This window comes from Pyxicephalus adspersus, chromosome 11, assembly GCF_032062135.1.
Source record: "Pyxicephalus adspersus chromosome 11, UCB_Pads_2.0, whole genome shotgun sequence".
NCBI classification, from domain to species: Eukaryota; Metazoa; Chordata; class Amphibia; order Anura; family Pyxicephalidae; genus Pyxicephalus; species Pyxicephalus adspersus.
In genome coordinates, this window is record NC_092868.1 from 39518469 (window position 1) to 39529777 (window position 11309).

An 11309-nucleotide genomic window follows, 5' to 3' on the forward strand; every position below is an offset into this window, starting at 1 on the left:
ATTTCAATCATCAAGAGACTAATGTTACAAGTAAATAAACATATTGTTTTAGTAAAAAATGCAATGCAGAATAAACCACTAAAAAGGTTGAAGCCTGACATTTGGACTGTAAAAACAAGAAAAGATCTTAATTTTTGTATTTATTCTTTTCAGTAGGGTATATCGTATCTACACCTGATCATATCACACCTATAATTACAAATGGTCAAGTAGTGTATATATATATATGTCATATTTTAGTAAATTATTTGCATAAAAACCTGTTGTGCCAGATGTTTTGTACAGCTGATTAAAGGCTCTGTTCTAAAACTTTTTTTTTTTTTCAATATAAAAGCAAGTTTTGAGTCCAAGGATTCTTACTACTAATTCAAGGTTCTCCTTTCACGTTTCAGCTGATCCAATTTCTAGTTATGTGAACCAGGCCATACTAAGCTATATTTACAGCGTCTATGACTTACAGGTTTTATTTTTATGGTCACTAAATATTTATACTTTAACCGCTGATCCCAGGTTCCACATTTAAGATTTGAAGATATTCATTCCTTGTAGTAGAATGTATTTATACAGCTCAGCTTTGTGACATAAAAAGTATGCATACACCACAACATGACAATGCACACAAACAACACAACATCACGAACAGCTTGCTTATTCCACATTTAGTTGATATAGGGTGTGAAGGAATATAGATGAAGAAGTAACTGGCACAATTTGGATATGTTTAACAACACAACAACAGCTGATAGACAGGGAATAGGGAAGTGCCACAAAATAACATATCAACATGTGGGTGTCGTGGGAGATTGGTGGTGAGCTTTCTTTAGTTAAGCGATTGGCTAATTAAGCCTTCTCACCTACAATACTGCCAAATGCAATCAAGCAGGTTTTGTAATATTCACTGTCATGTTTTGTAAACAATATTCTCTTACATGTCATACTGTGCAGAACCTGGCAGGTTATTTCCTGGTTTTTGTGTCTATGGAATTTAGGTTACTATGTAGGTAATAAAAAAAAATATTAGGAGTGCTGTATGGGTAAATATTGGTCCAAAAGCAGAAACTTGCCTGTTATCTTTCTACATACCCAGGGGGTGATTCATAATCAAGAACTAAGCTGGACAGTATATTGTGCTTTTTTTTTAGCAATGTGTCTCTGTTGTTAAAGTCAGACAACTCTTGTAGGTTTATATTTAAACCCTTAACACACTCATAGCTAGAAAATCTTGATGGAAGGGCCAAATTGTAAAAGGACCAGAGTGGGTGTGCTGGTTTCTGTTAATACATAAAGCCATCTGTGTGTGCAAGGAAATAGTGGGCAGAGAGTGTAGAATATCTTTTCTATAATGGAGTTCCCCTTTCATGCCCAGCTGGCATTAGGGGTTTTCCAGCTGGGTCACACAAGAAGACTGGCTGGAATGCTGAGATGTGTGCATGTGTTCAGTGGAATGGCTATGCAGGAGAGCATTTCACTTGTAGCATGTTTGTGGAATGATGTTATGTCACATGATGATCATCTGAATGCAGTCGCTTTTTAATTTTTAGACAGAACAGACCAATCTTCATTGGTTGTGCAGTATGAAAAAACTTGATGACCTATAGTTTAGAAGTTACACTAAGTGCAATTTTTTTCTATCTCAAATCCTGTATGCCTTATCTTAAATTGTTGTTACCCATCCTCTTTTTTTTGCAGGGTAATATGAAAATGCCATATTGGAATATTCTTGCAATAGCCTACACATCTTTTATGAAATCAAACAGTGACTTGACTAATGTTGATTCCATATGACAATATAAAATAAATTTGACAGAATACTTTTATTGGTATTTAGCTGGTTGGTTTTGCACTCCTGTCAGGGTGTAATATTATGGGAAATATAGAAAGTTTGGGTGAAATGATTCTGACTTGTAGCATCTTTTTTCCCACAAGGTGCAATTACTGCTTAATTAGTGTACAGAAATATTATAGTATGTACTTGTCTTGTAGCTTGTTTCTGTAACTTAAGTCCTGTAAATACATTAACTTAATAAAAATTACACAGCATTTAGAGGTAAATAAATGCCAATATTAGCCCTTTGCCCATTGTGTCTGTGTCCCTGGCCAAACTGCAATATTAAGTATGCTCAACAAATCAGGTAAATTGTACTTTTTTTCATGTGCACAGCCAATTGAAAAAAAAGGGTAGATTCTGGTGTATATTCAGGACATGGAAGTAAACCACATAATGAAAAGCAACATAGCAAGCAGTGAGAACTCACCTGGGGTCATCTGGGTTGTCCACAGGGGCATGACTTAGAAGGCAGAAAGAAAGGGGGAGGCATGCAGTAAGCAGCAGCAGTGTAAAATAGCAAACAAGACTACTCACCCACCAACCCACAGACAACACCTGGCCTACCATAATCAGATTGGTAAGCAATAGTAACATTTAAAGTACCATAACCAAAGCTGTTGTAAGGTTTAAGAAAAGAGGAAGATCCTGTGTAGGTTAAAGCTGAAATCCAACTCTACCTTCCAAGTTGCACAGCCCCCACGTCTGTACCAAAATACAGAGTCTAAGTTTGCTACACTGTAAGCCATCATGGCTGGGCCATGGATGATAAAACCCCATTTTTGAAACCTAATTCATTTAAGTATCCACAGATTCCTGAGAATGCACATTAATCTGAGCATTTGTGAGAAGAGAAGACACACTGATTCTCTCCTGCAATAAAAGCCATTTTTGTTAATACACTATAGTTCTATTTTAAAGGGGAATGATATAAATGACTAGATAGGATTTACAACTGTTACTAACAAGACATCCACTTCACTTAGTCAGAGGATTCCAGGCGGGATCCAGAGGCAATCGGCTATGGGACAAGAGGATGTGACTGGATATATAAATAGGTTGAGTGTGTACGTCTTTATTGGTAATGTTTTACCTGACCTGTGCTAGAGCTTTACCTGGGGGGAAGATGTAAATTCTCTACATCTGTATGGTTTTTATGTTATCATGGCAAATGGTTATTGCATTATTATTATTTAGTATATGAATTACTTTTTGGTGCTTTCTTCCTCTACTACATGTTTCCAAGATGTCTACCAAAAAGAAATCAATATACTAAATCGAAATAATATTCTAACACTTTGTTATCAGAGTGCAATATTTTTCTATTTGTGGGTTTATCAGAAGGATATACATTAGTAATGCAAACGTGTGTACATGAAATGAACGTTTAGACCAAATCTTTGCTCATCTTTATCCAGCAGGTAGCGCCACCAATACATAGTGCCTATAGTCTCCTATTTGAACCCAAGCTCTCAGCATTTATCACTAAAATCTAAAGAGAGAACTGTTACCTTGTGTTTCACAAGGACACAAACACTGTTTTAGGAAAGCTGTTACCAGGTGAGTAATTATTTTTCATAGTAAAGTTGGCTTTGCTTTAAACGAAGGTCTAATTTTCCTTCTCTTGGATGATGCAGACAGTGTTCTGCCCTAGTTTCTTAGGGATGTTGATTCATCACCCAGCAATCTCCCTATCTGCTGGTTCAGACACTACATTTAGGATTATTAGTGTCATTTTAAAAACATTATTTTATTACTTTGCAGGCAGAATAGTACTATTGAGGATATGTGTCAAAATGACTCAATCCAGCATGAGAAAAATGGATCCTGCCTGGGTTTTGTGCTGGAGGCGGTATGAGACTCGCTAATCTTGTTTGTTACATTTTACTCGGATCTCTGAGGAATAGAGGTTAATGGTGGGGATACATCAGCTAACCATTTCTTGTATGATGTGATCGCTACAGTTGACAAATCTCAGTAAAAAGCCATTTTACTGATTACAATTGAAAATGATGCTGACAGTTGTATGCAGAATTGAATCCAGGATAAGAGTTATGCAGAACAACACAATACTGACACAAAATAATGTTACTATTCATCATATATTCCACGAATGTCTTAAGAACACTGGATGAATAGTGAATGTTCTCTGAATTTATCACTGCGTAATTAGCTTGTCCTCTAATGTCACACAAACACAAAATGCGCAAGAAGGCTTTTTGATGAATGGTGAAAGAAAAGTGGAGGTGTAGCTTCCAAAAAAAAAAAAAGAATAAGTCACGACTAGGCCTACTATAATTTACCATGGCATAATATCTCACTGGGGTTATGCATGATCTGGAATATTCAGATTTAATGTATACAAGTCATGAAAACAATACTGTGCAATAAGGGAATGAATTAAGTGAAGCCATTGAGTGTTGCTTGAAGAAGCCCTGAGTGCTCTAATATACAAAGTTTATTTCTAAGTAGTAATGAAGGCTGATTCACCCCTTTCTGCAACTTCTTTTTGAACCAATCTCTGGCGTTAGAAGGTGCAAGCTGTAGAAAGTTCTTCAGGTCTATTGTACATTATAAGTGCCTGCACGTGCTTACTTTACAGTGCCTGTTTAATGACTGGTGAACTTTAAATATACTTCAAGCCCACACTTTTGTTTCTAGTTTTGTTTAGAGAAGCCCCTAACAGGTTATTTGTTGCTGTCTGTTCCCCACTATTGAGATATCGCCCTTTCTTTTGTCCTAAAGACACAACAGGAAATAAGAAAAAATCTCTCCAAAGCTCTGACAACAACTTAAAATACGTCACCTTCACATACACTTTAGTTTATTTGTACTTCCTGCTTATTTTGCTTCACTTACTTTGCCCAAGGCAGACAGTAAAAAAGACTGCCAGACATCTTATTGATAAAACATTCTTTGTGTCTCCTAGCTTTCAATTGAGCATTACATCAGATAACAAAGCCTGGTAGTATTGAGGAACATAAACCATAATTTAATGCTGCTGTGCACCCTCAGCAGCTGGGAGACCGTGTGTGATATCAGTGCAAGGTCAGTAAGTTAACAGGGCAGAAACTGGAAGACCTCAGAGCGCTGCTCAGCTCTAACTCGTATCTGCAGTTTTTTTTTACAGAGAAAAGAGGGACATATAAATCCATCAGAAGTAATTTTCCATGTTAATATTAAAGTGGACCTGTACAACAGTGTCTTACAGGGTGCCAAGGTGCTCTGGTATTTACATTTCAATTTTGGAGGGTGGTTGAAGATACTGTGTGATTACAGGTCCATAAGGTTACTGATTTTTAGTTACTTTAGGCCGTTTTACATACTGGCAGGTTTCACCTAATCCTTCATTTTCATTTTTAGAAAATTCAACAGGATTTCTTCACCTAAGTGCCCCTCCTGGTATATGCTATATGAAGTAAAGAAAAAGTGGCCGGCCTCAAAACTCCCCCTGTAACCCACATTGACCATTACAAACAGGATTTATTTTTCCAATAGCTCTAGGCTAGTGAAGGTAAAATGTGATGGCTCATTGTTGCCTTGTACTGCCTTTTTCTACAAGCCTCCAGGTATGAGTTTTATCACTCATCACTGGAAAGAATGGCTTTTCCTTCTCATTCATAGGATATGATAGGTGATAATGATTATTCTGTGTCAATGGTTTTCCCATTATTTAGAAGAAGCTGTGAAACTTTTGTTTTGTCTTCATGAACTATGAATCTGATGAGGCTTGTGATTTAGGGATTTGAAAAAAAAAAAAAAACACATTTTACTAAACTCATTGGAAGGCAAAGGATGATTCGGCACACTGTAGTATAGGGTAATGTCTCACCTTATGAATGGTTATAATGTCTGTATAGCATGTGATGCAAACAGTGTGAGAATATTTTGATGTAATGGGCAAAATGTCAAGTACAACTGATGAGATTGACATGTGCCGACTGTGATGGATGACAGGGGAAGACACTTTACTTACTCAGGTATCTCATTAGTCAGTTGGCTTGAAAACAAGGAAACAACATGGATACACATAAGACAGCAGACAGACATATCTGACAAACACTGACAATTGTCCGAACATTAAAGGGAATCGTCAAACACAGTCTGGTTAGGAATATGTTTGATGTAAGCTAGAGCTAACTATATTTCACCTAAGGGTGCCTATAGATAGCTTTACATTGGGTTTAATAGGTCACTCATCAGCTGATAATAAAGTGTGCATTTTAAACGTAGAACAAGCATGACAGCTGATGCAGTTATACAGTCATTATATCTGCTTAGGTAGTGGTGCGCCATGATTTTGAGCTTGCAGGTATTAGGCCATTTTTGACCACCTAACAACTGTATCTGCACAAGTATTAATGCATGTTGTGGAGCTTAATATATGTTATTCTAGGGGTCACTTTAGACATTTCATTTTTGCCAAACAATACTTTCGCAGAACTGAATAAATCCTAATGTTGCAAGTGTTCTTATCTGGAATGTTTCTGCACTTTTGCTACAACTTTCACATTTTGCATTAGTTTATGCTGTTATTCACAATGTAAACAATATTTTTATGGCAGGTCTGCTCCAAATAATTATACGGCTTTCTAGTTGATTTGCAATATAAGCTGTATATTGAAAAAAATAAGTGCACCATTATGATTAAAAATTAACATGTTCTCTCCTTATTCATTTAATCGTTTCTAAGTCTAAATAACATTCACACATAAAAGAATGTCAGTGAACATTTCTGTGATATACCTCCCTGAGGAGCCCTGTATTTGCAGAAACTGTCAGAATGCAATGTCAGAATGCAAAAGTCAATGTAGACTGGCAGAATCCTTGTCCCTGCAGGAAGAAAGTGGAAAGTTTATCCGCAAACTCACTTTATTTGCCTTTACAAACATTCTGTCTGTGGTAAACTTTCACTTTCACAAACTTCATGAACTTTCCTGCTACAAAATTTAAGACCCAGGGACAGGGATTTTCACCACCTTCCTTTAAAAATGAGAATCAGCACTCAACATTCTTTTTATTCAGCAGCTTCTAAAGTTCAGTAATACAAACAAAAAAAGTAATCAAGTACATTTGGTGGCATTCAGGTTAAAAGTTGTACATAATCCTAAAAAGTTTATTTTTTAAATTTTAACTTTAGGTAAAATATGGTCATCTGCTAAGAGATTGTATATATTCCCTTTAATGGTCCACTTAATTGCCAAACAACGACAAGCATTACAAGCGAGAGCAATGATCAGTTCCTGGAGGACAGCATAACGGGTATCCTGAATTAATGATTCCTGAAGAGGTAAAACAAGACAGATTTGATAAAATGTATGACTCACTGGAGTGCCTTCTACACAAAGTAGTAGATTTATGAAACCTGCAGGGCAGCTGTGGTACCGCTGCTTATCTCAGCACATTTGGAACATCAGATATCATTTTTTAATTGTGCGGCAACCACCCCATCAGGCAGGTGGGTGGCAGGTTCTGCCACTTCTTTCTTTTTGATTGGAGCACCAGTTCAAAAATTTGCCTGGTCAAGTGATGAGTGCTGAAGTTGTGCCAGAGTATGGGAGTGCAGCAGGAACACCTTATCCTGCCGCTAAAATTGATCTTTTTCCATTTAATATTGGCTTGCTGAATAAGAAAATGTGATTGGTGTGTAAAATGCTGACAGTATGAAAGTTACCATCTTGTTTGTGTCCTATGAACACACCTGAGAAATGTGCAGGGGTAGGGATACTGTAAATGGCGCGGACTTACTTTTTGGTCACTTTGTGGTACTCCAGATAAGTCTTCCCATCAAACGACACTGCTTCCGAGCTTCCAGCTGATTTTTCAATGGTAGCTGTGGATGAAAACAAACATGACCTGTATTTTAGTCATCATAACATTCTAAGAATACATTTAAGATGTTATAATTTAAACATGAAACTCTTTTTAGTTTTGGATAGAGAACAGAATAGGTAAACACCATTTATGGACTTTTTTCTGGGGAGATTTCTTGTGAAGACACAAAAATAGGCTTTCTCTAATGAGGGCAAATGACCTCTGAGACAGCTGTTAGCAGAATACATATGACTGAAAGAATTTAGATGCATTAAGGTAAGAAACCATGATAACAAGGGGTTATTAAAAAGACAACTCAATAATTACACCCTCACACCCCACATACACAGCATAAACATCTATAAATGCTTTCCTTTAGCCTATAAACATAGCTAACGTGATGGTCCATAGCCAACATGATGGTCCATAGCCAACGTGATGGTCCATAGCCAACGTGATGGTCCATAGCCAACGTGATGGCCCATAGCCAACGTGATGGCCCAGGTATTGATTCACTGTGTATTGGGTGCTTTGGCTTATTCTCAGGGCCATCTGGTTTCCACACAATCCAAACCAGGTTTCTTTTTTTTAGCTTCCTCCAAACACAGGGACACAGGGACTGTGCTAGGGACATCAGAACACAATGGAGACATTGCTATTCAGTGCTCTATGTTACCCACTGCAGAACTGATCAATGTTATGTGAATGGGTTAACTTAAAGGATCCAAAAAGCCATACGCACACAGCGTGATATACAATAATATAAAAATCAACAATCAAGAACAATTATGCCACAAGTAAAACATAAAAACTTGGCCGGAATGTACATTTACATGTAGTACCCCTAGGTTTGCCCCCCTTCGGTATATGTAATGAAAGCATATTTATAGATTTCGATACAAAGTTGGCCAATGTTTCCATCTATTATTGCTTTCTTCTTTTGGCATCCTATGTACGCACCATTGCCTGCCAGAGTAGAACGTAGAGTAGAGTAGAACGTCTGTTCATCTACATCTGAGTTCTGTGATCTTTACTGAGGTGGGCAAGGGCAAATTATTGAAAGGTATGCCTAGCCTTTAAGTCAACACAAGCACTGTGAATATAATATTTGATTTGTGAAAAGGTTGTGAGAAAACTCTCACAGTCTCCTCCAAGATATATTTTATTTAAAAGGGGAGGTCAGTGTAGACAGAGAGGGATGAAGTCACAAAGTGATATTTAAAGGTTAATATACTATATGTTATACTATATGTTTGGTAAAGATGATCAGGCAAGATAGAAAGTGAAAAGATGAATAATTCATAGTGCTGTGTGATTAAGCTGAAAATATAAAAGGCTGTGAACCTTTAAAATCTATAGTCATTCTCTTCTATTTTTTATTATTTATTGAGGGATCTAAGATTTTGTATATATTACTTGGAGGGAGCAATGTGCAAAGTGTAGATAACTGAAATCCAATTGGCTTCTTGGGTTACTGTACTGTGAATGTTGTATACATAAACCAAATGATTTCTATATTAGCTGCAAGAAAAACAAATTTCAAACCCAATTCTAGTCTGAGAAAAATGAGCTAGATTACAACAGTGGTGCAGGAAATGTCTTATCAGTTTATAAATGGAGTTCTTTTTTATAACGGTTTACAGATTTGCAACAACATGAGCTGCTCCCCGATTCTCCACTTAACACTAAATAAACCCAGAGAGACTTTTCTAAATGTAAATTTTACACTGATGACGTTCTTCTTTAGTTATACATAGGAAATTCACAATAAAGACTATATTTATTCTGCAATTTAAATGCTAATGTTAATCTATTATGTACAAGAAAAGAAACACCAAAACATGAGCACAATGTAAAGAAACACATCCTCCTCAGCTATTCAAGTGCTCTAAACAGAACAAAAAAAAAATGTGATCCTGTCAGGTGCTCAGTACTGCCCAGAATTCGGTGAGCCATTCACATTCTGAAATCAGCACTAAACATGCACTTTATTAACAAAACGCAAGCTGACAACATTCTATCAATTTTTCCTCTATGTTAGAAAGCAAACTCATTTTCTTTCACACAATTCTATGGTTTGGTGGTGATGTGCATTTTCAACCGCTTATAAAAATCATACACTTGTGTTTCAGGAAGGGACGGAATTTAGCCATATCACTGCTCCTTATCACTAGCTAAAATGCCATTCTGTTGTACCAGTCAGGCCTACTCACAGCTGCTGTCTAATGTACAGCTGGGGACGATATTATAATTATCAGCATATATTTATAATTTGGGGAGTGCTGGGGTACTACAGGGGTCAGCTGCACAGCTGGTGAATAAATGGGCAGAGGAAACACTTCAAGACATAGGATATGCCAGGCAAAAGGCTAATTGTCATGGAATGGAATAGACATACAGTGAGGGCCAGTTCTAGAGCCGGCAGAATTACAAAAATCAAATGAAACCAGGATAATCGGACTGCACAGCTGCCTCCTGTGGGAAAACGAGAGGTGAAAGTATTATGTGGAGGATAGCACAGATTTGATCTGCTTGACAGTCCATTTTATTTATCGATTTCCTTCCATCTTCTGTTCAGGCAGCCGTGAAGTGTCAGAATCCAAGAGAGGAATCTTTAAGATCATCACGTACAAATATGAAACGGTACCTGGAAAATGTAATTTGATGGCAGAAAGGAGCTAACTGGCCCATGGTACTCTTACTGTTCTATCAATTCTCAGTGGTTGTTATAGAGAATAAAAATATTGTTTGGGTGTAATTTTCACCACATAGCTTGACAAAACATCTGTGTCACCGTGACTTACTATGATTATATATTTATTTGTATTCATTTATAAAGCACTGACTTATTTCTTAGCCTTTTACAGAAAACACTGATCTGATTCTGCTTCATGTATTTACAGCAGGTATGCAGACATGCATGCACATTGCATGTTTCAGCCAATTATCCCTTCCCACTGTATTTATATTGAAAGAGAATTACACAAACTGTCAGTAGATGGTGTCTTCTAACCCAAGATCCACATACAAAATGATTCTGCTCCATTGTCCCGTTACTACTTCCATTTATTAAAGGTTGATAGCTGAACATGAAGGGCTCATCACAACCTTAATGCTTTCCTGACACAAGGTACATTGAGTCACATGGCATGTAGATACAGCACTTTGGACAAAAATGGTATTCTTCCATATGGTGTATCAGCAGATTTCCTTTTACTAAAAGAATGTTAGTTTTTGGCTTAGAGTATCTTAGTGTGGGAGATGCAAGAATCCAAGAAAAGGGGGTCTAATAGTAGAGAATCATCATATAATAAAAGTGCCTATCAACTAGTGCCAAAAGCAAATGTAATGACCCCCAGGTAATGTGAAAAGCCATAGTGCTAACCAATCAGCTGTCACATTACCTTTTATTAAATTCTTTCATGTTTCCTTGTATCATAATCCCATTTTTGCAGATAATCTGTGTACTATACCAGGGGTCAGCAACCTTTACTATCAAAAGAGCCATTTTGCCTCCTCTTCCACCAAAGAAAAATAGCCTGGAGCCGCAAAACATAACACATATTTAAAAGTTTTAATATTTTTTTAATTTTACCTGTTACAACAAGTGTGCATGTGTAGGCCTACTTTGAAATAAATTAAACACTGAACTATGCCCCTAGAAGCCTCC

At 36.9% G+C, this 11309-nt stretch overlaps 1 protein-coding gene and 1 long non-coding RNA gene across 5 annotated transcripts in view; one reads left to right on the plus strand and one right to left on the minus strand.

Annotated features, from left to right (window-relative positions):
* LOC140340946 (uncharacterized) overlaps positions 1-11309 on the plus strand; it is a 66961-nt gene that overhangs the window by 33430 nt on the left and 22222 nt on the right. The gene's annotated exons all lie outside the window — the stretch shown is intronic.
* The window catches only part of AGRN (agrin), a 303487-nt gene that overhangs the window by 11223 nt on the left and 280955 nt on the right, over positions 1-11309 (minus strand). For 2 of the 3 annotated variants that reach the window (XM_072426409.1, XM_072426410.1), the window contains exons 32-33: positions 7574-7658; positions 2256-2288 (exon numbers count right to left, since the gene is read on the minus strand). In XM_072426409.1, the coding sequence (XP_072282510.1) occupies positions 2256-2288; positions 7574-7658 (118 nt within the window). The remainder of the gene's footprint in view (positions 1-2255; positions 2289-7573; positions 7659-11309) is intronic. The other variant, XM_072426411.1, reaches the window with a different exon arrangement.